We start from the raw sequence: 27,629 nt of genomic DNA on the forward strand, positions 1-27,629 counted from the left end.
AGAAGATTCTCTGCAGAATCTGCAAAATCTCTGAAAGGCATTGACAAGAAGAAGGGATAGAGTCAGAGAATATGTGTTAAGACATCAGAGAATAACTTCCGTGATCCTAGAGAGAGCTGTAGAAGGGAGGGGAAGACGGAGGTTGGAATATATCCTCCATATAACTGAAGATGTAGGTGGTATGGAGCTAGTCAGAAATGAAGATATCGGTACAAGAGAGGAATTCGTGGCGGGCTGCATGAAGATAGAAAACTGATGATTCAAAATGAGGCTGAATCACTGTCTTTGATCCTAAAAAACTGTTCATAGCGCGTTACCGATGACAACTGGAAATACTGTGGATATAATAATATAACTATATCGTCAATAACTATATCGTCATTCGTTGGTTTTCACGATATTCAAGGGAAACTATGTCGTTTCCCTCGTCTGGCAAAAGGTTTGTCGCTATTCGGCAGTCAGGGGTGATGCGAATCCTTTACAGAACCGTGCCGAAACAGAGATGACCATCTTTTCTCTGTTACTTCCTCGTACAGCACCAATCAAGCCAGCCAGATCCCAGGTTCACACGTCACTTCTCTCCTCCATCTCCAGCACAACATGAACTTGCCTCTAGACCATCATATCTGAGCGACGCAGTTTAGTATGCTCCACATGCAAACAAGATGTGTGACAGCTTGCTGCAAAGACAATGAAAAATTTCAAACGGGCCAACGGTTTCAGTAGACCTTGAAGGACTCCGTCATTATATTCTGTTGCTTTACTCATCTATGCCTCATTGTGTAAATCAGAATACTACAGTCAGAAATACAAAATTCCATTAACTTCGGCGGAAAAACTATGTGAATTCCAGTAGTAGACACTTTCTCTAATTGTATGCGATGTAACACATTGCAACATGCAGTCACAGAGCTCTAAGCCATCTGTATTGGCAGTTTCTAAGGTGGGTTTGGGAGGTATCCCGAACTCATTTAGCCTTGGGCTGCTCTTTCCCCAAATAACCAAAATGTTTAGCCTACAAAACAAAATTTGCCGAACTTTATATCAGTCAATACTAAAAACAGAATTTGTGTAACTAAGATAAAATACCCATTAACCTGATAAATGCTACATTTTGTAACAGGAGAGTTGGAGATGTCATCAGAATTATAAAAGCAATTTTCTGGTTCATATCCATTTTCTCCACACAGAAAAGTATTAATCGAAGATGTTTTCACTGGTTATTTTTATCTGTATCTTGCAGGACTGCCTTCTTTTGTCAATATATGTGTCTGCGTAACGTTATTGACATACAGGGTGCAACTAAATTCCATTTACAGACTTCTAGAACAGATTGCTTACACCAAAACATGAAAAAAAGTACATTTAAAGATGTGCTCTAATATGCTCCCCTTAAGACCTATGAGCACTTGTTCAATAGAAGAGATTTTCTTCATAGTAGCAAAGATGAGCAATTGCTCATAGCTCTTGAAGTATGCATTTTAGAGCCAACGGTTACTGGAGATATTTTTCTTATTTCACTCCATACTACCTCCTCCCAAAATATGGAAAGCAAAGAGCTTTCCGTAGAAGATTTGTTTTTCATAGTACTGAAAATTAACAAGTGCTCATAGTTCTTAAGGTGTACGTTTTAGAGCTCATATTTACTTGAATGTCTTTTTTTTCTCTTTTAGTGTAAGAAGTCTGTCCTCCAAGTGTGTAAAAGGAATGTAATAACACCCTGTGTGAACAGATGTGTCATGTCAGTATATATTTTAAGTTTACTCTCTAACTCGTTGGATACGCTTGATCGATTCGATGTAGGTATTATCTCGGCTTAGTCGTTTACAAATGGTAATATATTTAGCCACATTCATAAAATGCAATGCTGTACTTCGTATACATTGTGAAATATATAGTAATATGTAGTAACTTGGGCTACTATGTTTTTTACTACAATAAGTTTTGTGTAACTATTGTCAGATTTAGATATTAGGGCTTGAAACGACTTCTAATTCACCGATAATGAAAGTGGAAGTTTTACAATCTTGCCTCATCTTCGATAAATTTAGGTTGACACCCTTTGGCATTTACTGCACTCGACAAAATACAGAAAACTTCGTTATACAACATTACGATACTTCATCAAATCATCGTCATTTAGTAACAAGTTTTGTTCTTTCAGTTAGCTTTAGTTAAACATAAACATCTGCGAAACTGTTTTATGGTTCAGAGAGATATATACCTACCTCTTTATTTTCGCATACTGCCGTCAAAACTGCAATTTATGCATCTTCAGCTAATGTTTAAGAATTTTCTATAATGAGATTAATGTGTTTATACCCTACTCAGTGGCACTTCATTGTGAATTCCCTATAGTTATTTGTATACAGATAGTTTTAGTTTGCATGGAGGAAAATTTAATCAGGGTGTTAAGTTCTTCGAGATGTTCAGTCGTTGAAAACCCAGATGTGTGTATGTTTTGTAGTGCCACCTTCGTGGAAAACTGAACCCCAGGATGCAGAGGCAGTAGAAGGCGAGAACCTGACCATTCCGTGCTCCGCTTCCGGTATTCCAACACCGAAGATATCGTGGAAGAGACAGGACGCAGAGAGTTCAGCTGCAGGAACCGAGGAAATGCATACGTCCGTCAACTATGGGTGAGCAACAAGTATTTCAAAACAAAATCGGAATATAAAACAGAATTGGCTTCATGAACTACGCACCACCTGTCTAGTCTTTTTCTGTGTCGTTTCAGCAACACAGCACGCCAGACTCTAGCGTAGCTATTAGTGTCATCAAAACTGCTTGCTTTGCGTTCAAGAAATTTAATTTCGGAAGCGTTTCACAAAACGTATGATCTTACATTTATCACACTTAACCCTGTTTTCATAAAATTATTCACTTGAAAGGATGCTTATGGTTAGCGTTTGGTAGGCATATAGATCATTATAGACGGAGACATTGCTAGCTTCGGATAAATTTGTTTGGGAAGGCACGAGCAATGTGGAACGGGAGGTTCGGGCGGAGATTTGTAATTATTATCACTGACCGTCTATTCAATGGGCTTCACGTGAGAAAAGCCTGTAGCTACTACAGCTGCTTTTGAGAAATTAATACGAAGATAATTATGAATGGTTTATTTGAGTTCGGTAGCCACGATTTAATATTGATGTATTAACTGGAATAAAATATATGGATGATTTCAGTGAAAGCAGTTAAATAGAAACGGGGATTAAGTGCGCCAGCTGTGAGGAATGAGCTGCAAATTCATTAGAATAATTTTATGCGTACAGTAATTACGTTGATTGGGGGCGACAGTTATGTAAATGCTACATTTTAATTACTGTTACCAGGTTTGAGGCAAATATTACTCACTGGGATACCGCAATGTGCAATATTAATAACAGATGGAACTGCATTAAAAATTAACTACTATCTAATAAAATATTCATTTTATGAATTGTTCTCTCTTATAATTTATGTGTTTGGTTCACACGGTAAGTCTCTGAGATACGTCGAGTGCTACCTTCCCTCTCCTTCGCAAGGTGTGTGTGTGTGTGTATGTACGTGTGTGTGTTTGTGTGTGTGTGTCTGTGTGTGCGTGTGTGTGCTTTACAGCCACCAATACACACATTACGTTCTGAAAGCAACCAAAAGTGAAAGAGAAACGAATTGAAACTCAACGAGTTGAGTAAATGTGTGATGTAATTTCAAACATATTAAAAACTCGGCAGCATGAGTTGCACACACTTTGGCGTTGATGTATCGATGTATAAACTGCATCGCTCAGGAGGATCTCATAGACCCACTGTGTCCTATCCTGATGCGACCTCTCGCACACATCTGCTTGACTTGTCCTTGATATCCTGCGACGGGGCTGGTCTCGCACATTTTCTATCTGAGACAGATATGTGGACCTTGGTAGCCACGGAAGTATATCAACAACTCGCAGACATTTCGTACAAACGTGTGCATTGTGTGGACGAGAACCGCCGTGTTGAAAAATGTCACCAAGGTACTGTCGTATGAATGGTAGGACATGAGGACGTTTGATGTCCGAGACGTACTGATGTTTCATCAAACGTACCTCAGTCACTACCAGCCGTGACATGAAGTCACAGCCGATGAGTCCGCTCACAGTGGCATGATGAGTAACTCCGCTGTGCCTCTCCAAAACCTTCGAATTATGGGATGTAGTGGGAGCCGGCCGCTGTGGCCGAGCGGTTCTAGGCGCTTCAGTCCGAGATCACTCTGCTGCTACGGACGCAAGATCGAATCCGGCCTCGGGCATGGATGTGTGTGATGTCCTTAGGTTAGTTAGGTTTGAGTAGTTCTAAGTCTATGGGACTGATGACCTCAGATGTTAAGTCCCAAAGTGCTTAGAGCCATTTGAATTTAGGATGTAGTGGACTACCACAATTCATCGCTGAATATCATGCGACGTCATTCGTCAGCTGCCCATGTTTCCCCGTCACGCCACCACTCCCTGCACAACCCATTTGTGGTTCAAAAATGGCTCTGAGCACTATGGGACTTAACTTCTGAGGTCATTAGTCCCCTAGAACTTAGAACTAATTAAACCTAACTAACCTAAGGGCATCACACACATCCATGCCCGAGGCAGGATTCGAACCTGCGACCGTAGCGGTCGCGCGGTTCCAGACTGAAGCGCCTAGAGCCGCTCGGCCACTACGGACGGTCCCATTTGTGGTGTAGTCTTACTGGCAACCTACTCATCGGGCGGTATTAGCGTTGTGTGATTGCTGCTAGTCTCTGATCACTGGTGTGTGATTATACAGAATATTTCAGGGAGTCCACTACCTATTTTCGGATGGCAGAGACAAATGTGCTTACAATGTCTATGTTGCACGTTATAGCGATCCTCGTTTGCGGTGTTCAGAAGTTGCCCACTGAAACCTTGGCGACTATTATATCTACCCTGAGGTTGCCTCACAGTCCAGCGCTGCCCCTTTCACGTCCTGACGCCCGACAGAACAGAACACTGCACGATTCGACAGCCGGCCAAATGGAGAGTCACAATGAAGCCCCTTTCAGGCTCTGTCAGCTACTGATAACACTGTCTCACACGAGGAATACGGGGTACCTCCGTGTCGTTGACAGTGGTCACTCAACACCCGACGCAATTCACACACCTTGAATGTCCCACAAAAGCTGGTAACAACATGAACAAAACTAATGCATTCTGATGACTGCTCTGTCACAGAGAACCGCAGTTCCAATCATTTCCGTATCGATCAATGGTGTGTACGCGTACAAAGTTACATTGATATCCGATAGTTTCTTCTGAGCGCATCGCTTTTTTCTGCAGCAAGTGTATTCGCAGTTGAAAAGTGTCATCACGGCAACATACACCTTAGAGTAATTGTAAACTTGTAGTTATTTATTTGGCTATAACAGCACAAGCTACAAATCATTAACGAGTGAAATGAATAGGAAGTCAAGAGGTTAGGGCTTAACATTCCACAGACGACCAGAGCGTCAGAAGCAGATGAAGAAGCAACCAGTCATACTTTTCAAAGTCTGAAAATGATGAAAATAATGTTACTAAAGAATTTTAATTGTCTTTTAACGATGAGAAAGCTGTATTGTAATGCTAATTTGTAATATCAGCAGAGAGAACGGCTTAGAGGGAGATTTAGATAAACCGCCAAAGAAGATACAATGTAAACACCTAGGCTCAAACACTTTCTGTTAATATTTTAAAGAAGGTTCATTGCTGCTGTGTAAGAGTTTATTTAATATCGACACTTCTGCATTTGTTTTGAAAACCGATAAAGCACCCAAACTGGTACAATGTGAACATGATGTTGTTTACTCGCAATTATTAGTTGAAACACTAAGGAAAATAAAAATAGGCAAAAGTTACATAACGGCCAGTCTAGACGTTGTGTCACTTTTCACAAGGGTGTCAGTACGAGTGGTTCTAGGCGCTTCAGTCGCGAACCATGCGGCTGCTACGGTCGCAGGTTCGAATCCTGCCTTGGGCATGGACGTGTGTGATGTCCTTATGTTAGTTAGGCTTAAGTAGTTCTAAGTCCAGGGGACTTATGGCCTCAGATGTTAAGTCCCATAGTGCTTAGAACCACGGTTGTCGTGAATACTGAAGACTACCACCTGAAGGTGCTGCATTTATTAGAAGATGACACATATCGGAAGGTTAGTCGCGATCCGACACAAACCATCGTCAGAAAGACAAGCAGATTAACAAAGCCTTCTCTGATATGCTAGAAGAAGTGGTGAAGAAGTTAACGCCACGTGCCGCCAGACCTCCCAGACTTCGTGGACTGCCGGAGAAACACACGGAAGATGTTCCCCTGAGTTGTACGGTTAGCGCAATCAGTTTTTTCACCTACAGACTGGCAAAACATCTGCCATGGTTATTAGCACCCAAACTGGTACAATGCGAACATGTTGTTGTTTACTCGCAATTATTAGTTGAAACACTAAGGAAAATAAAAATAGGCAAAAGTTACATAACGGCCAGTCTAGACGTTGTGTCACTTTTCACAAGGGTGTCAGTACGAGACACCCAGGATTTTGGCACAACAATTTCTACTTGGGTAGTCACGCTGTCCCATTATGACATGACGACAAAGCGCTTCCTGTAGCGCAACAAATATTTTCACAATAGCGTAGCTATCAGATGCCCACTGTCTCCAGGCATCGCGACCCTATTCATGGAGCAGTTTTAGGAGCAAGCTATGAAATCTGCGACCTTACGTCCATCTTGCTTCCTACAGTACGTTGACGACACCTCCCTCATATGGCCTCATAGTGAAAATGCACTGCTACAATTCGTCGGCCAGCTGTCAAGATTGAGAAGGATGGACAGCTTCCGTTTTTGTGTGTTTTAGTTGAGCGGAAGGCAGGAACCCATTCAGCGTACAGGGAATCTAATCACACTAGTCCGTACTTAAATACCAATCGTTTCACCACTCTATACACAATGAAGCGGTTCTGAACTCATTAGTACGGACAGCAAAGGTTATTTCTGACGAAGACCATACAGAATCTAAATTTCAGCATTTGAAACGCTTTTTCAGGGAAAATGTTTGGAGCAAGGGAGAAACTTCAAAAGCTTTCAGGTGCCACTGACGTAAGACGCGAAAGAGGCCACGTCCGTTGCATTCCTTCCATACTGTGGAGCAACGACTAGCATGTAGGATACATGATGAAGAGACTTCGACTGACATTAGTTTTTCGGACCGCCTCCAAGATAAAAAGATCCTGGATAGTTTTTTTTTCGTCTGTCTTATTTGCATTGATTTAAAATTCAGCTGTAGTGGTTACGGTTTCGGGCTGACACGCCCATTCTCAAACCACACATCCAAAATTACAGAGTACATGATTTACAATAATGTGTACATACAGAATGTGTGTCCATACCACAGGTTCTCATATGCTTATTGACATGCCTTGTTATTAACCACCGGCCGCTGTGAACGAGTGGTTCTAGGCGCTTCAGTCGCGAACCATGCGTCTGCTACGGTCGCAGGTTCGAATCCTGCCTCGGGCATGGACGTGTGTGATGTCCTTATGTTAGTTAGGGTTAAGTAGTTCTAAGTCCATGGGACTCATGGCATCAGATGTTAAGTCCCATAGTGCTTAGAACCTTTTGAACCATTTTGCTATTAACCGCAATTATTCATGAAATATGATGCCAAAAGGCACGAGCAGCTACTGTACAGCAAAGTATACAATGGGTAACAAGTACCCTCATAGATCTTAGCATACGTGTCAGCTGCGGCTGACTGACAGAACCAAAGTAACAAATATTGCCTACATTACTCAACAGGACACTAGTATTGATGTTGTCCTCACACATAAGCGCGTGCACATACCGCTAACTACTAGTTTCCTATGGTGCTGACGCGACCATTGTCATTTATTGATTTTTAAAAAATGAATTAATACCAATTTTACAATATAGAAAATGTTGACAATTTTGTTTTACAAAGTTATGTAGCATCCAAATGAACATATAAGTTTTACATTGCAGGAAATGTTAGGCCCCCCCCCCCTTTTTTTTTTTTTTGTTCTGTAGCAACATACAACAACAGGAGTTGACGACATAGCGCGCCCTCCTGTATATAACCCTGTATTTTAGTAGAAGGGTATTGTACCAAGCATTGCTACCTTGCTTACAGCGAGTCACAGCTAAAAATCTAAAATGTGATGTTCATTATTGTAAGTTAGCCATACACTGTATAAAAATAAAATAAGGCCATAAACATAGAAGATTTACAGCTTTACGAATCACTTTGTTATTCTAACATTTGGTACCAAACCAACAGTAAAGCATTAAGTAAACATTACACTGCACGATACAGAGCATCATCCGACGAGGCTGTCATTCATGGTGCGGAGGCTGCATTGAAGGGCAAACATATGTACATTGATCATATATACATAATAATCGTTGGTAAAGGTTTTATACAAAATGTCCGTTATGTATGATCGCATAGAGGCACATTAAAAAAAGAGCATGTTACAAATAATATACATCGTCAAGAGGCATGCGGATTTTGATCGTACACATTTGGACAAGGGTATCAAACTGTTACGTTTGCGCGCACCCTAAGCGCCCTAATAATATAAAAACATATGTTCATTCGAGGCACTGCCATGGGATATTTGGTTCACAACTGCACATTACTGAAGAAATTGTATTTTTTTTATTTAGTCCGTCTCAGCTGCATTGATAGTAAATTCAGCAAGATAAGAGGTACAACGAGAGGTCAGAAAACGTCTGAAATGATGAAGGGCTTGTAAAGATGTTTCAGGACACGCTGTACTGAGACATAAATGTTAAGAAAAAATCACGATACGTTGCGCCGTTTCCGAGTTATTTAGCTATGAAGTTGGGCCTTCAGGTCATTTCGAGCGCAAATTCGAGTTTCAGCTAACCAATAAAGCTCTCGTTTGGAAACATCGCCCCTGGTAGTCCACTTCAATGTGAGCACGCTACGCCCCGATTGGCTAACTTCAACGATAATAACTCGTAAACGGGGCAAAGTATCGAATTTTTGGTCTCGAAATTTGTGTCTCAGTACAGCTTGCCAAGCAACATCATTATAAGCGTTTGAGACATTTTCTGACCACCCTCTATTAAGCGCCATTAAAGTCGACATAGGTCAACATAAGAAAGGGAACTTGACCAACTTATCATGTCTGAAAAAGCGAGATAAAATACTATTGGAAATGGCTAGAATTTCGGCTTGAACATCAGTGTCTTGATTTTCTGTTATAAACGATGTGGTCGAAATTAGAATGAACAGCAACAATTTTAACACAAACTAGAAGTACACACTAAAGGTGCATTAACACCTAAGCGACTTCCCGTGGGCACCAGGCGCGTGCAGCCATTGCAAGAAGAGGCAAGGAGGCGCATGCAGCAGTGCAAAGTCACGCACGCCTATTAATTGTGGGCATTGGCCACCGTGCGAAGGCGCCTCCCCGTACCAGACGCGGACACATGTTCCTCGAGTTGCGTGTCGGCAAGCACAACCGCACGGCAACTAGATGCACGGTGCTCAGGAGCTGACACATCTTTATTAGGGCTTGGGGACGGGTTTTAGACATCGGGCGCAAGCAGAGACGGAGGTTTGACGTTTCTAGGGAGGAGGGAGTGGCAGTTTCAAATGTGGCGCCAGCCTTCTAGCACCAACTGAAGTCATTCTGTCACGTGCGAAGCCCACGAGAAAGACAGGCCGTGGTACCTATGTCACACTACTTGTCACTGCATTTCTTGCGAGTAACAGCAGCCGTCTCCGGTAAGGAGCAAATACCATTTCACACCAGTTTAATAATTCTGGACGGCGCATTTAAATGCATGCAAGCTCTCCATATCACACTAAAAAGTTAAAACCTTCAGTGGGTTCCTTTCGAATAACATATCGATTTCCCGTGGGCTATGCAGGGAATCGAGTATTCGCGATGTGTGGCAGACAATCCGATTACTGTGATGTCACATTTTTGTTGCACGGTGCACATTTCTCGTGGGCTCCAAGCTGACTAGTGTGACATCACAAGTTAGTAACGGGGCCTGAATTTCTCGTGGGCCCCGGTACCGAGGCGGGACGGACCTGTTATGAGCTGCCAAATTTGCCTTCCGCACAAGTGTCAGTTCGGTGATCTTTCTCAAAGGTTCCAGACGTTCCCTTTGCATCTATATAAGCAACACGCCTTGCTAGCTCCGGTAGTCAGCGATTTTAATTCCTGTTACGAATGGCAGAGACAACTATCGAAAGTTCGAGTGCCTTATTCCAAGTGACGTGGCTTGTGTACCAAAAAGATTTTATTGGTAGAAAATATATATGTTCAAGAAAGAGATAAAAATTCGCTTGACACGTTCCTAACAGACAGCCACCAGTACTACTAAACCATGTAAGCACATATCAGATGTGGATTAAATTTAAAAATATACACTGAATGTACACCTGCCTAATATCGTGTAGGGCCCCCGCGAGCACGCAGGAGTGCCGCAATACGACGTGACATGGTCACGACTAACGTCTGAAGTGGTGCTGGAGGGAACTGACACCATGAATCCTGCAGGGCTGTCCATAAATCCGTAAGAGTACGTGGGGGTGGGGACCTCTTCTGAACAGCATGCTGGACCCAATCATGTCTGGGGTGTTTGGTGTTTAAACTCAAAAGAGAGTTCCCGGAGCCACTCTGTAACAATTCTGGACGTGTAGGATGTCGCATTGTGCTGCTGGAATTGCCCAGGTTCGTAGGAATGCACAATGGGCATGAATGGATGCAGGTGATCAGACAGGATGCTTACATACTTATCACCTGTCAAAGCGTCCTAGCTGAGTGGTCAGCGCGAGGGAATGTCATACATAACGGACCGGGTTCGCTTCCCGGCTGGGTCGGAGATTTTCTCCGCTCAGGGACTGGGTGTTGTATTGTCCTTATTATCATCATTTCATCCCCATCGACACGCAAGTCGCCGAAGTGGCGTCAACTCGAAAGACTTGCACCAGGCGAACGGTCTGCCCGATGGGAGGTCCTAGCAACACGGCATTTCCATTTACCTGTCAGAGTCGTATCTAGACGTATCATGTATCAAATATCACTCCAATTGCGCGCGCCCCACACCATTACATAGCGTCCACCAACCTGAATAGTCCATTACTGACATGCAGGTTCCATGGATTCTTGCGGTTGTCTCCATACCCATACACGTCCATCCGCTCGATACAATTTGAAACGAGACTCGTCCGACAAAGCAACATGTTTCCAATGATCAACAGTCCAATGTCGGTGTTGACGGACGCAGGCGAGGCGTAAAGCTCTCTGTCGTGCAGTCATCAAGGGTACAAGAGTGGACCTTCGGCTCCAAAAGCCCATACCAATGACGTTTTGTTGGATGATTCACGGTACACTCGTGTAATGGTCGTACGGGAAAATCCCCACTTCTTTGCTACCTCGGAGATGCAGTGACCCATCGCTCGTGTGCCGACTCTAACGCTAAGTTGAAACTCACTTAAATCTTGATAACCTGCCATTGTAGCAGCAGTAATTGATTTAACAACTGCGCCAGACACTATTTGTCTTATGTAGGCGTTGGCGTTCGCAGTGCCGTATTCTGCCCGTTAACTTATCTCTGTATTTCAATACGCGTACCTAGTTTTTTGGCGCTTCAGAATAGTATTGACGGCACTTGAGAGATTTATACCGAATAAATTAATAAGTGATGGAACTGATTACACAGAACAAGTCAAAACACTGCCGCAACAGCAACCAAATAATCATGCCAAATTTAAAAGTACAGAAAATCTCAAAGATGGGCGATGTTCTACTGTAGCTCGGACTTTTAGTGCAGACTTGTATGCAAGACACTTTTAATAGTTTCCACAAGTAAACTCCGCCACGAAATCTGGCAGAAATTCTAAAGAGATTCCGTTCGTACGCCAGCCGCAAGACACAACCAATACCTTCACTGCGAACAATAGTCGTGTTACAGATGAAAGCGCCGCTAAAGCGGAGTTACTAAATACAGTTTTCCGAAATTCATTTTCTTCTCCAAAGATGATGAAGTAAATATTTCAGAGTTAGAATCAAGAACAGCTACCAACATGAGTAACTTAGAAGCAGACATTCTCGATTTAAATAACTTAATAAAGGCAAGTTTTCTGGCCCAGATGGTATGCCAGTTACGTTCCTTCAGAGCATAGTGATGTAATAGCTCCATACCTAGCAGTCAAATACAACAGCTTGCTCGGCGTAAGATTCGCACTTAAAGAATGGAAAGTTGCACAAGCTGCCAATGCTTAAGTAAGGAGACAGGAGAAATCTGCTGAATTATATGTCACTGACGTCGGTTTGCAGTAGGATTTTGGAACATTAACTTTGTTTAAACATTATTAATTTTTTGTTTTTTCTTTGTCTGTCAGAATTAAGAAATAAAAGAGATGAAAACAAGCATTGGTCCATTAATATAATTAAATGTTAAGTTTTGAAAGAAGAAAAAAATCTGAAGACGGTAAGCTTTCCTCCGTCTACACTCTTAGGAGAATTAATAAGTGGTATTTTTAAAGGTTATATTTATATTGATTGGCGTCTCCATGAAGTGCTGTGTGCACAATGACCATATATGTTAAATTAAAAGGAAGGTCAGCGTTGGCCGTAATATTGATGTTTTATTGATAGCAGAATCGATTTTCGCTCACATAGTGATCACCTTCAGTGCTGGAAGCTGTGGTGCACAAATTAAACTCGGACACTGGTATCAAGTTATCAACAACCAAAACACTGGTATCAAGTTATCAATAACCAAAACTCAGTTTTGGTTATTGATAACGTGATACTAGTGTCTGAGTTTAATTTGTACACCACAGATTCCAGCACTAAAGATGAGCACTATGTGATCCAAAATCGATTCTGCAATCACTAAAACATCAATATTACGGCCAACGCTGACCTTTCTTTTAATTTATTTTGATATCTCTAAAGTTGTCTACTCAACTGATAAAAACTCTCTTTCATTTAATATTTTTTTATTTTCAGTATCAACCCCACATTATTGGTCTATCAATAAGAAGAAGTTTTGTGAATATTTTCTATTTAATGAAGGATGTATAATCACGTCGTTCATTCAAAAAGGTGAGATCCGGGTCCACATCAGTAATATCACGTACTTGGCACTTACTTGTGGACTTTCCTTACCTATACCGTAAAAATCTACCGTCAAAATTTCTTCGAATAATTATTAAAAGTTTGAAATGTGATGAGTTTCTTGTATTTCCCGTAAAATTTAGTTGTAAGAACACAACACATTTTCAAACACGGTGCGTCTTAAAACTTTACACCCTCTTCGATAAATTTCTCCGGACGCACATGGGATGCAACATTATGCAGAACAGTATTACGAGCGGGACAATACTGTGGCCCCATTTGCGTAAAAAAAAGAAAGAAAGAAAACAAAAAAGTAAAAACAGAATAGTCTACCTGTCTGGTCATCTGGCTAAAAGGCATATTTTGGGAGTTGCTTACAGCGCTCAAGACTGAATAGTATTTCAGTTTTCCTGCAGGATATAAGAAGAGTGTCGTGAATCCTCGGAGGCAGAGGGCTTATTCTTTGTGAAAATTTCTAAGATAGTTTGAAGGAAAATCAGATCGAGTCCATTATTGACGGACAACGGCGTAGATACGTTTCCCAATACATTGGACGGATCTAGGAATCATTTCAGATGCGATTAGTTTGTTACAGAGCACTCATTGTTGACACTGGAGTATTAACTACTTTAACTCTGTCCCATGTATTAAAAGCGAAGCTAGCAAACCTTCTTAAAACTTTTACAGATGTATAAAAGTAGAGGATTAACCAGATTACGCCGATAGAAATTTCCTTCCTAATGACTGGTTGCAACAGGTATTCTCGTGCACAGCACACCGCTAAGAAAGGATCAATTGTGGCAGAACACATACGGGAACATCCGTGGGATGCCAAGTAGGCTAATCACAAAGGAAAAGTCAAGTGACCTTTCAAGATCTTGCTTCATATAAGAATCATAAACATAAAAAGAAAAGATCTCTTCCAAGTTAACTTATGTTTCGTCTGGTTTTGACTGCATATCGTGTGCCATAAAACCATCATACTGTCTTACAGTATCACCATGTTTGCCGACTCCTAACTCTCTGATTTTATTCATACATGTGACTGTGACATTTATCGTCATGCCGTTAGGTCGAAGTCTTTGGGGTACACAGAATCTGAATGTTCGCTTACACGACAATTAGAACAATTCTTGTCGTCTGGGCAAAATCAAAATGTGTATTTTGGGTCAAAAATTCATTTCTTTGCTGACTTAGATCAATGTGCTTTTTCCAATAGTTTATTAATCGCTAGCTTTCACCGACGAAATATGGTTCTGATATGTGCGGCTGTCATAACGTATCACTTGGGCCCACAGCGTTATCCGACTACAAATTGCCTCATGTCTGTGAACAAGTGGGAGTCGGAGGTTACTGTATCAGATGAAGACGGTACATGCTTCAACTTTTCGTACTTCAGTTTCCTCCGTTTCCACGTCTCCAAGCAATTTTGTGATCTGTCGCAACTTTCTAACGAACGATGAACTTTTGTTTTAATTTTGCAGTTTTGTCCTCCTTTCCCATTCCACCCTCACGCATTATTTTTAGTTCTGTTTCTAGTCATTTGGTCCAGAGGTGTTATGTGCCTATCTTGACTTTAAAATAATTCGGAGGAATTAAATATTTATTTTGGAATAGTAAGAATCGAAACAAGTGACATGTACTTTCGTTCCTCATGTCTGTTAATATCTGAAACGAATTTTCACGAATGTTTACTTAGGTATAGTACGAAAAAAATGGCTCTGAGCACTATGGGACTTAACTTCTGAGGTCATCAGCTCCCTAGGACTTAGAACTACTTAAACCTAACTAACCTAACGACATCACACACATCCATGCCCCAGGCAGGATTCGAACCTGCTACCGTAGTGATCGCGCGGTTCCAGACTTTAGCGCCTGGAACCGCTCGACCACGCCAACTACAGTACGATTTTAAATGTATCCGGTAACTTATTATCCCTAAAGTCCGTAAATATTTACATTTTAACGAAACTAACAGTCGAAAAGAACTGACAAAGTAAAGACCATTGACGTTTTCATAGTCTCTGTAACTGATAAAACATCGAAACTGACCTTTTTTTTACGTGTTATTACTAGTTGCTTAGATCTAATTCAGATTCTGTACAGCAAAAACTCAGCGATAAAATTGAAAAGAAATGAACTAAAAACTCTATTTAAAATTTCAGTTATCCTGCTGTTATGATGAGTGCTAGTAACGAGCACCTCTTGGAGATTGTCCTCACTCACAATGGTGACAAGCGTCCCCAAGGTAAAACCTAGTTAATTATCTATGTATTACCTTACAATACAAGAAAGTAAGAAACTTACCCTGGAGGACTCTCCGTCAACTGTATATTCTCGTTTGCAATAGACATCGGCATTCACCCGTCAGTTTGCTTTTATAGATAAACTGAAATCCTTTAGGACTTCTACTATGCTTTTTGTGACTACTTGTCAGCTGAGCTTAAGTGGTTGAAATGGCTCTGAGCACTATGACACTTACCATCTGAGGTCATGGGTCCCCTAGAACTTAAAACTACTTAAACTTAACTAACCTAAGGACATCACACACACATCCATGCCGGAGGCAAGATTCGAACCTGCGACTGTAGCGGTGGGGCGGTTCCAGACTAAAGCGCCTAGAACCGCTCGGTCACAGCGGCCGGTAGCTGAGCTTAAGTGATTACGTGTAAAGATAAATCGGAAGTAGAACCTCGTTACTGCTTAATAATTTGTGTGTTATTCTTACTTTGGAATTTAACAATTTATTTCCTTGCAGTATTTTACAAAAGTATCGAGTAACATTCAGGATCTATTGTGTGTCAAATGATTACATTCGACAGTGGCCAAGAAAGTTGCAATGAAAATCTCTTAGAAAATTTATGCTAACTAAAATTAGATTATGTGATGATGCTGCTCCATGGATGCTTAGAGCGTGTAAATAGTTTCCCTTATGTCAATTTACCCAGTTAAGAAATGTCCTTTTTCTCGAGTAACATTCCACACATTTCCAGTGTCTTTTATTAACCTATTCCTTCCCATAAGCACAAGATCTTATTTCGTGGGCTGCACATTTTGTAGACATCCGCACTTTAAATACAGTTAGCTATATGTTGCAAGCTGAATATGCCCTTAGCACATCATGTCAGTGTAATGGAAACTGGCAGGTAGGTATTTCCCTTGTTTCCTCGTGGGATCTCCTGTACCACAATGGAATGAAAATAATTACATTAACAAGCACTATTAGTCGGACTACAAGCACGTAAATATAGAACAACATTACCCACAGCTCATAGGATGCGCCAGATTTGTATTTGCAGTTCGCTCATGTCTTAATTTTCGAAGAACTCAGTAGCGGAAGAGGGAGACCATCTGTAAGAGCTGGAGACAGGGAAGAGAATCCAGAGCAGCTACGGCCGCCCCTGACACGGGTTGAAGCACGTAGCGGCGCCGTTTGGCTGGGGCATCGCGCCGGAACTGCAGCTGATTGGTACCCTGAGTCGCCGTTACCGAAAATTGGGGCTCGCGTTCGCTTCGTCTAACGACGACGGGGTTGCGCTGCTTGCTGTCGTCACGTGAATGTGAAGTAGTTTCCTTATACTGTTATCTGCCAGGTGCTTTATTGAAAAGAAAGACGTACGACACATCTCTTCGGTGGAGCGAATCATTTCAGATCCGTTATGGTACGAAAAAACAAAGATACTACGTGCGGAGAAGCTACACGCTGATTGGTCGCCTTTTCAGGTATTGCACCAGAATTGACCATATAACTTCCAATGAGAAATAAGGCTGTAATCAGTATACAGTCTAACGCAGAAGTCAATTAACATTTTAAAATGTACTAACTCACGGAAGAATGTAGGTAGAGACACAAATGTGATTCTTCAATTTCTCAAGGCGTATTTTATGACTAAATAAATCTCGGGTGAACAGCCTGGTATGAGTGTGCATAGGACACAATATTTCGGCAATCGACCACGTTGCCATCATCAGGTGCTGCGATACATCTCTTCCCCATAGAGGTATGTGATGTGATTCACCTGATGATGGCAACATGGTCAATTGCCGAAATATAGTGTCCTATGCACACTCATACCAGGCTGTTCATCCGAGATTTATTTCGTCAGAGACACACATGCCTGCAACGACATGGGGTTTCATCGAAATCAAATATGAGTGCATAAATCGACAAACATATAGCGCTGGACAGTAACACGTTAGTGACGCCTCTTGAGAATAGTGTATAAAATAAGCTGTAGTGAGAGAGGGTGCCGGATGCGCCGGTGATAGCGGCATGTTGCCTTTATCAGAAATGGCACTGTTAGCGATGCTTTAGTATAAGAATGTAGAATAGGCTACTGCAGCTTTACGACCCTATGCCATAAGGTGGGTATTCCAAGGTTAGTGGTCATGTGGCAAGTGTCGGTCAAAATGATCACCAAGTTCGAGGCCGTGGGTTGTCTACACAAACGGCCCCGTATGGGTGGACCAAACAGAAGTGCTACGGCTGCTGGTACCGTTCAGGCAGAAATGGCGACCTGAGCAGGCTCATCTCCACATGGAAAAGTAGCGCTCGTGATGTCGCATGTCGCACTGTCATTCCACTACTGGTTGGAGAGCACCAATGCTATTCTTACGAATCCCAGCGTCGCCATGAATTTTAACCACGGATTTCATGACACGGAGAGCATTTGTGGTACGTGCACTTCAGAAAATGCGGGAAAATGCCGATTGGTTTTCTAGCGTGTAGTGGACCAACGAAGCCCGTTTCTTTCTCTAGGGGTCTGTGAAACCTACGAATGCAGAATTTGGACTACCGTAAATACTAGAAATGTCATGGAACCGCCATTGCATGATGAGAAAGTTACAGTGTGTTGTGGATTTACATCAGTCGTGCTCGGACCATTTTTCTTCGAAGATATGTGGGGAGCTGCTCTTGATATGTTGAGAGAATCGATTCACCCGTGGCCTGGCTGATAATCACCTGTTGGAAGGCACGACTTTTATGCAGTATGGCGCTCCATCCCATATTACTACGCATGTGAAAACTCTCTTGCGCGCATCGTTCAGTGAGGATCGCGTCTCTCGTCTTTCTTTGTCTCCCGTCTTTCTTTGTCTCCCAGGCCCACAGACCTAAAACCGTAGTGATTATTGGTTGTGAGGTTACCTGAAGCCGCTAGCATACAGCTATCATCCGGCCTCATTAGGGGTGCTAAAGGACAAAATCCAAAGGAAATTTCGGAACACATCTACTGATTTGGCGTACAGTGCTGTTCACAACATTCTCCAACGATTCCAGGTACTGTTGATGAATGTCGGCGGACTTGTTGAGCATTTGTTATGAAGATCATGGTCTTTGTTAATAATCAATAGCTAATTTTAACTATTACTTTCGTGTCACATGAAGCGCCATCTCTTAGTCATTTTTGGCACTTTTGGGTTTCGCTAATACTCCATGTCATTCTAAACATATGTGTCAATTTTAACCTCTCTACCTACATTATTCCATTATTACGCTAACGGACTTTTGGGTCAAGCTGTACAATAGTGATCAATATCGGACTTTAGTTGCATTGTGTAACAAATTTTGTGGAAGTGTTTTTCGTATGACCTGTATTAAATGATTAAACGTTTTTCCATTCTGAACTGATGTCTATCATCAACATCAGTATGATGTATGACATCTTCGCTCGAGAATCCACCCTCGTATTCCTTGTGGCTTGGATGCAAACAGCCTCCGAACGTCATCCATAAGTGTAACAAATCGGAGACATGCAGTCAATGATTCGTACATTCCTCTATGTGTATGTGGTGTGAACTACGATGTTGGGTCTTGCATTATCCTGTTGCATTGTGACTTTTGATCAAGAAGTGTGTGATAACTGACTTTACCATTCTTGTCGCTTACAGGTGAGCATGAGCCCCCTTTCAACATTATTATCAAATCAGTCCTATTATCACATCCAGTGGCTCCCCACTCCTTGATCGCAGGACTGCAGACCTTTGAGTCTCTGGTTCAAATGGTTCTGAGCACTATGGGACTTAACATCTGAGGTCATCAGTCGCATGGAACTTAGAACTACTTAAACCTAACTAACCTAAGGACAATACACACATCCATGCCCGAGGCAGGATTCGAACCTGCGACCGTAGCGATAGTGCGGTTATAGACTGAGGCACCTAGAACCGCTCGGCCACAACGGGCTGCCTGAGTCTGCTTACCGTGGCTTGTCACCAGTTCGTCTGTGGACCTTTGCCGTCTATCTGACCGCCAAGAACATTGGCTTACTGATTGCTGAACACCACAAGACATGGTTGACTGTAGCTGTAGGCCATGTAGTCTGCGCTGTGGTGTCAGCAGTAAACGATGCATGGAAACTCGAGATATCACCTCAGATGCCACAGTCTGTTCCCGACATTTTGTCGTGCCTGGACGTCATCTGTTGTCATCTATATATCTGCTAGCGCAAGTTGAACAATCCTATCACTATGACTATGTAGTCCTTCTGGGAGGGAGGACCCGTGCCTACTCTTGCACCCTTACAGTTACTTTGAACTCATCCTGTCGTCAGTCGTTCTGGAGTCTGTGCATCTTGTCTGTACGACGCGTCCATGGCCCCCAAGCCAATGATTCCACTTTTTCGCAAAGTCTGCAAGACCGAGACAAGCAGCATGTGCTCGTCCTCTTGTATGTAGCGCTGCGATCTCCTCCTTAACATTTTGAGTAACCTTAGCCACCAAATAGCCATCAGGTACTCACCACATTCTTCATTTATTTTTTGTGCCAAAAATACAGAAAATCAGGTTGTATAAGTATGAAACTTTTATCGATATATTCTGCATGTTTAACAATACTGGGGTGTCAGTTTAGTAGCGTTGGGTTAAGGTGTTCATGGTGGAACACTTTCCATTTTCGTCAGTTTGTGAACGAACTTAATAGAGTTGTTGCTAAAACATTCTTTTCGATGATATGACCTTATGTGTCAGCTTATTCAAATATGACAGAACACGTTAATCGAATGCAGAACTACGAAACTCTAATGTGAAAATATAATTGGTATCAGCAATTATGAAATTCCTTTGTGAAAACATAATTCGAAGCAACAACAAGAATAATAGTAGCTAAAGATGACGGTGTCAGCCACAGACTAGTAATAGAAATAGTTACCTAAAATGATGCGAGAAAATCATGAAAACTAAAATCAGGATTGATGGATCATGTAGGAAAGCCGCTTCCTTCTGTATGTGAATAGCTTTCGTAACTCTTGATGCATTTTAGCGACTTATAATTACAACAATATAATCAAGTAATGTACAAGAATTCATATATAATCAGTAATGGCTGTCACGCTATTCGGCTGAGTTAATTACATCCCCAGCTGGCCGCTGTGGCCGAGAGGTTCTAGGCGCTTCTATCCGGAACCGCGCTGCTGCTACGGTCGCAGGTTCGAATCCTGCTTCGGGCATGGATGTGTGTGATGTGCTTAGGTTAGTTAGGTTTAAGTAGTTCTAAGTCTACGGCACTGATGACCTCAGATGTTAAGTCTCATAGTGCTTATAGCCATTTGAACCATTTTGAATTACATCCCCATGTCACAATTAAGTTGGGCTAAAGGAAAATGTGTCACCAGCAAGGTTAATGCTCCCATTCGAGAAAATTAATTAATCTGAAATATCCTCCCCCATCCGCCATCATCAGCCACTTCTAGCCTAGATACTGGGTGGGGCTCATGTCTAATACATTCCTATTGTTTAACTTGCCATACATATTCCATATAGTCATAAATGTTGCTGGTTGCGCAACAAATTTCTGTTTCCTGCTTGCTTCTAGGTGATGTATCTCTTCCACCCAGTGGAAACATGTCACTGTTACACTGAATAAATACATACTATGAATATAATTGTGAACAGGGACGTATATCAAAACCCAAAATCGATATAATACGAAAAAAATCCTTGTTAGGAAAGTTAGGCCGATGACAAACTGTTTCTTAATCCACCAATAGAAATAAAGAATCACATACACGAAATAATTTCACCATTTGGGAGGACTGAACTAAAGTTGCTGGAGTAATTGCAGCGACATAACAGAATAGTACCGTTCCATGCTGCACTCGTCTAAGTAGTATTAATAAAAATTCTCCACCCTAATGATGAGAAAAATAGGCGAAACTTACATCTACTGGCACTTTTACTAATAAATACTATTCATAATTTCAAAGTATCCGACCACATTCCTAAACCTAAAGTGTAGACATGCATGAGAGAAGCTATATCTTTACAAGCAAATTTCGACAGGCTAGCCTTCTTGTCAGTGTAGAAGAAACAATATTAACATCTTGATTCTCCACAGAACTGCGCTAATCAATTGTGTCTTAACTGAATATAAACGGCTTAGTGCAATAAGACTCAGCTAGAAAAAGTATTACTGCTATAAATATAGGTTTGCTTCTATCCCTCACCATGAATAAAGTCTTAGACATGTGTTGTTTGCTGGATGGTGCATATTTTCAACTATTATGATACTTACAGACATAAAGATGTAATTTACAGATAAAATAAAAACCTACAGGTTTTCTTAATGTAGTTCAAGCGTGTATTCGGATCTCAGCGTCCAGCAGGTACACGCTCAGTGTCCAACGGATGCAATACTTCGGCAACCGACTGCATTGCCATACTCAGTGCACCTGAAGACGAAAACGTGGATGGTTGCCAAAATATTGCACCTGCTGGCCTCTGAGATACTTCAGTACACTATGTAGTTATTTTGTCATTATCTACACTTGGAGAAACTAAGGAGCCACATCTACAAATTCGTTCCACAAAAATAAAGTAAACGACCGTGGAATACCAACGATCGTACTTTGCTTTCAACACCGTGCTCAGAGAAACCGTAATTTGCATGAAACTAGCGAATTATTGTGAGATTCACAATGGTGATGAATATCACAAATAAAAGTGAAACCGAGCTATTAGTTTTGTTTCACAAATGTTTTTCGCCCACAGATGAGATTTATTGCCAGGCATATACAGTTGTTACACATAAAAAGTATTAATCACTGCTCACCTTTTCTTACATTAAAGTATGTGAACCTGTCTGGAACAGACAAACATAAAGACTGAGCTAGAGTTGAAGCATGAAAATTATCGTACTTGGTTTATAACGGCGAACGTTCCGTTAGTCGGATAATGGGAATGTAATAAAAGTATTAATCACTGCTCACCTTTTCGTACATTAAAGTATGTGAACCTGTCTGGAACAGACAAACATCAAGACTGAGCTAAAGTTGAAGCATGAATATTATCGTACTTGGCTTATAACAGCGAACGTTCCATTAGTCAGATAATGGGAAGCCTTAATAACGTAAGGTCAAAACGAAATAGGCAGTTGTCAAGTGTGGAAAGGGAAGACGACTTAGAATGAGAAGATGAGTAGAGCCATATTAAAATGTTAAAAACGTTATTGAGTACAGCAAAAATATGAAATACGTGCGAGCTAAGAAATGATGGTAGAAAAAAGTACTCATGATGCTGGAGTGGAAAGTATGAAGGTCTACGAAAGCACCGAGTGATGGCACTGGCAGAAGAGCAGAAGTACATAAACATATGAATAAATAAAACAAAAGGGTAAACGGTAAAATGTAATTACAAATAAATTCATGAAGAACATATAGGCTGAATTTTAAATTGAAAGCGGTAATAATAAGGGTGAACCTAAAACTATAAGAAAGATGAATACACAAAAGTGAGGCATGCGAATTTGTAATAAGAAAATCGTACAGTAAGAGAAATTAAATGCTCTGAGATAAGAGCTAACGGGAGCATAAATAACTGTTGAATAAGAAATTAAAATTTTTACGATATCAGTGAGGGAGGGGGGGAGAGAGCGGTGAAGTAGGGAGGAGAATAATATAAAGAATTGAGGGAGATGTGGAATTGGAAAATAGAATGGGGAGGGGAGGGAAAACTGTAGATAAATGTAAATAAAATAAAAATAAGAAAGTTCATGAAGCCACTGTGATTGGGGGAATAAGTGTACCCAAGGTATGGGAAGTTTTTCGAATGTAGTTAATGCAGACGTCATACTGTCATACAAAATTTGATTTCTCGTAACCAGTTGGTCGCCGACATTAAAATTTTTAGAGTCCTTAAGGAATTTAGTTGTTTCAAACCCTTCTAGAATGGTTAGTTTTTTACCTGTAGGGACGCAAAGTAGAATATGGAGGGAACCAAGTGTGGGTTCTCAGTGGCTGCTAATACTACAGTGTTCAGCATTGGAGGATTTATTTTTTATCGCACCCTTTTCCGTAAAGAGGTGCTTTTGATATGTGATTTCTACAGCATGGCCAGTTTGTCTTAAGCATGTATGGGACGTCGGACGCAATTGAGCTTATACCTGCCTGAGTTAGAGAAGATACCTTTAGTTGGTTGTTCATTATAGACGAACAGATACTGAATCCTATCATGGGTGGAGAAAGAAAGTTGATGCCATTTAAAGAGGTTGGCTAGTCTATAGGATATATTACCCAGAATGGGTGGAGGGATATAACTGAGGTTGGAAGGAGTAGTATGAAGAATCAGCATGTTAGTCAAATTCGTAGATTTTTGACCGTATAGCTTTGTCTGTTTGGTTGCAATTATAGACATTAGCTTCAGCGATAGGCTTCATATTATTTAATTAATGTTTTTCTGAATTATTAAATAAAGGGATGCTACGCATTCCATCAATCCTTGGGGGGAAATGGCTATTGTTGTGTTTGATGGGGTGACATGATGAGACATGTACAATAGCAAAGCATACATTTTGTCAAACGGAATTGGTCCCTCAATCAAATGAAGAATTAAGTCAAGGTAATTAAGAGATTGAGTGATGATATGAGCTCATTTATAGAAACCTGTTTAGGATGGAGACTGGAGAACTCTTCCACAAGCAAACTTACGTTGATAATATTATAAGGGAAAAACACTTCCTAATGTTCTGCAAAATTATATTTTTTTGGTCACGAACCGGTTTTTGGCTTATAAGGTCATCTTCAGTTTTGAAGAACATTAGGAAGTGAATTCCTTTATAATATTATTATCGTCTTCTGCCAAGCAGCGAAGGAAATTTCAATTAACGTTATGTAGTTAAACTGTTCGTCAACTAAGACGAAGATGTTGTTTACACTTCAACAGTAAAAGAGCACTTTCTGATAAGGAGTGACTTCTGTCTCAAGTATTAGTTCTCTAATGTGTTGATGAAAATGTCTACTGAATAACTGGCTAGGAAGGCCAATTGTTATTCTGTCTTTTTGTTTATGCATGTGGTTTTTAAATGGAAGGTAGTTGTATGGCATAATGATGTTAAGGTGTGATACAAGCTGATCGAATTTGTCGTGAGTGAGTGCACTGTTATTTGTTAGATTATCAACAATAATGTTGATAAACTCATCGATGGTTATATTTGTACACAAGTTTTCCACGTCACGAGAGGCTATGGAGCAGAATGGCTGAAATAATTTCCTACTTAAAACGCCATAAACATAAACATAGAATTGACATAACATTTTTAGAACAAATGTGGCACCAGGTTCTGCTGGGTTACCAACACATTTAACAGTGAGGAGCAGTGGTACAGTAATTCTGATTTAGGAGTTTAAATATGGGTGCCGAGGATTAGAACCTTGGGATTCATTTCTTTTCCTTAGTTTGGTTTTCAAGGACAATGATATTATTGCAAGCAAGAACACAATTGTAAGATGGCAAGAACTATGCCCCTTACATGAAGTCATTAAAGATCACCTAACTCACGTTGAGCGAACATATGGCTGAACAAAATGACTGACAGGGCACAATGCATCTTGTAGAGAGTATAGTATGGACGTATTCGAATAATTAATGTTGGCTGATGGTTTTAAAGTAATCCACACAACATGAAAACTTTGTGGAAACGAGTCGATTTACTGGACGCTAGTTTACCCCAAGGAAGTATTTAGAGTTGACCATGGCCGGCTGGGGAAAGGCGAAGGGAAGCGACAATAGGCAGCTTAGGGTGGCTCAAGCTCTGAGAAAGCAGTAATGCGGCGTGGCCTCCAGCCACCTTAAGATGAGTGACAGCATGGGTGGTTGACCACAACCCCATGCTGTTGTACCGGGAAGCAGACGGAGAACTTGTACGCCTGTTGATAAATGCCTGTCATCCCATTTTCAGGGAAACATGCGAGAAAGCCGCACAAAGCTATGGTGGAGCAGTCAACAGAGGTCAAAATATGTGTGTTCGTGACTACAGCAACTTCACGCTGAATTCACAGTCCACAGAGTCTGAAGTAAATCAGGTGAAGAGTGACAGAATGAAATACACTGGCCTCCGATGGGAATGTAGGACCAAGGAATTTGAAGTACTCTCCTGGGAGTCAGAATTCCGGAAAAATTGGTGTTTGTGCAGATGCTAACCTTGATGGGTGGCCTGGCAGGAGCTAAATAGCAGAAGCTGAGAGGAAGGGAAATTTTGTGGGAATTTGTTCACTTCCCAGAGCAGGCATTGGTCGGCACTGGGAAGCGACGTGTAATTAACGCGACTTGCGCTGCAATTGGCGTAAGTGATTTTGGTGGAGGGGAAACCGAGGTGAAGAGCGGACTGGGAGAAGTCCACATAGAGGTCTTCCGTTCCCAGCTTGCCTAGAGGGTGGACGTGGCGTTCTTTACTCAGCTTGGCTGAGAAGGAGTGAGGACATAGCAAACGGAACGATTGAGCTTGGTGATAGGAAGTTTTGGTTCAGCTATGTACTGAGCAAGATAGCTAGGAGTGAGAAGACGAGCGCAGCCTTGCAGCAGCACGAAGTCGGCCAACGTCCGCACAACGACACCGCTCCGCCACGCTGTATTCGGTGACATTGCGCCCGCTCCAGCCATTGATTAATTTGCTGGATCACGTCGGCAAAGTTTCCATGAGGGTTTCATGGGCCGTGTATTGTAGAATTCTTCTCGCACTTCGCATTACGCCTAGGTCAGTCAATAGGAATTACTTTTGATTTATCGCGCTTTACTCCACGCAATCGCAATTTATTACCATTGCCTGTTAGGAGAGTCCTGTAATGTGATGATTGAAGGTCGTGTAATCGTCTGCATCTGTTTTCAATCAAGTAGTAGAAATCCCAAGTCATTTTCTTAATTAATTTTATGTTCAACATTTGAATCTGTGTTCAATAGCTGAATATAACATCAATGTGAACCCCTTTTTTATTAAAAGGGATCAATTCTGAACCAATTAATGTCAACACTGCCACTGCAGTTCAATCAGGAGTCACAGGGCCTTATTACTTTCTTTGCGTTATCCGACATTGCGGCAGTTTTGCACTCTCTATTGATCTGTTAGTCAATTCCCTGGGGTGAACACACACCAAAACCAGATAAGTGATGGGGTGGGGCGTTACGCAATCACATGAACCTCTAGCAAAGGTTTGCATTCGATCAAAGTCAATGGGTTCAATACCGTTTTCACTGAAAGTTGCTCAGTTCTGGATATGTAATTCATACAACAGCTGCTGTATTATGATTATCTTTTCCTACCACTATAGCTTTGTGTTCCTTGACTTTCCGGTTAACTGATTTAAAGTCTTCCTATTCCTTGTTAACGTTACTCAGTTTAAAAATTCTCTCGATGAAACAAAAAAATTTAACGAATACGTACTGTCATCAACAACGCGATCTGCTGCTAACTTCAAGTCTATAAAGAGATCAGTTGCCCACTTATCCTTCACTGCAGGTTGAACGGTGTGTTTAAGACCTTTATTTAAAGGACATTCTGTTGGTGACTAAATTTTATGTCAGTAAGATTGACTGCTCACTTTTGGAAACGGGAAACATCATTCTTGACTGTGTTGGGATTGTTAATGATCTGTCTATAAGTGTTATGTAACTGTGAAATTTTGTTGTGGTGTCTTCTGGAAGAGTTTAAGATAAGGAAATTCCTTAACTGTTCTAAAACTCTAAGTCTCAATGACCTATTGGTTATGAGTACACAATTTTTGTGTAAAGCGATGATGCCTGATTTACCCACATTTGAATAACTGTCCATTTGTTGGATATACTTTTTCGTCCAATCACTCTGGCTTTGCGTATATTCTTATTTTTGCCTTATTTACCTTTCTCTACAGATCAGTTATTTCCCCGCCCCCCTCAATCGCTCCGTCAGACTCCTCCCACTATTTCTTGTTTCCAGTTCATTCCGTTCCATTCCTTATTTTCCTCCTCCTCGCTCTTCCACCCACTCCTCTTTTTTTCCTACGAGTCTTTACCCTCAGCTCTAAACTTTTTACTTTCTTGTTCTACAGTTTCCTTATGCTGCCCTTAGTTCCAATCTCCGAGCATTAGTATGGTTTACTTTGTAATATTCTGTTTATGCAGTCATACATCCTAAATTTCTAAACAGCCCCTTCTTCTTAAGTAACATACATAATTTTGTTTTTCCCTATGTCATTATCATTGGCTATGTAAAATTTAACCTGTGATTTTGCTTGTATATATTTTAACAGTTTCCCATT

At 41.2% G+C, this 27,629-nt stretch overlaps 1 protein-coding gene across 1 annotated transcript in view; it reads left to right on the forward strand.

Moving 5' to 3' along the window:
* The window catches only part of LOC126152731 (Down syndrome cell adhesion molecule-like protein Dscam2), a gene marked incomplete at its 3' end in the record, with an annotated part of 175,216 nt that overhangs the window by 125,965 nt on the left and 21,622 nt on the right, over positions 1-27,629 (forward strand). Inside the window, exon 8 of the mRNA XM_049916025.1 lies at positions 2,468-2,639. Coding sequence (XP_049771982.1) covers positions 2,468-2,639 — 172 coding nt within the window. The remainder of the gene's footprint in view (positions 1-2,467; positions 2,640-27,629) is intronic.

This window comes from Schistocerca cancellata, chromosome 2 (genome assembly GCF_023864275.1).
Source record: "Schistocerca cancellata isolate TAMUIC-IGC-003103 chromosome 2, iqSchCanc2.1, whole genome shotgun sequence".
NCBI lineage: Eukaryota > Metazoa > Arthropoda > Insecta > Orthoptera > Acrididae > Schistocerca > Schistocerca cancellata.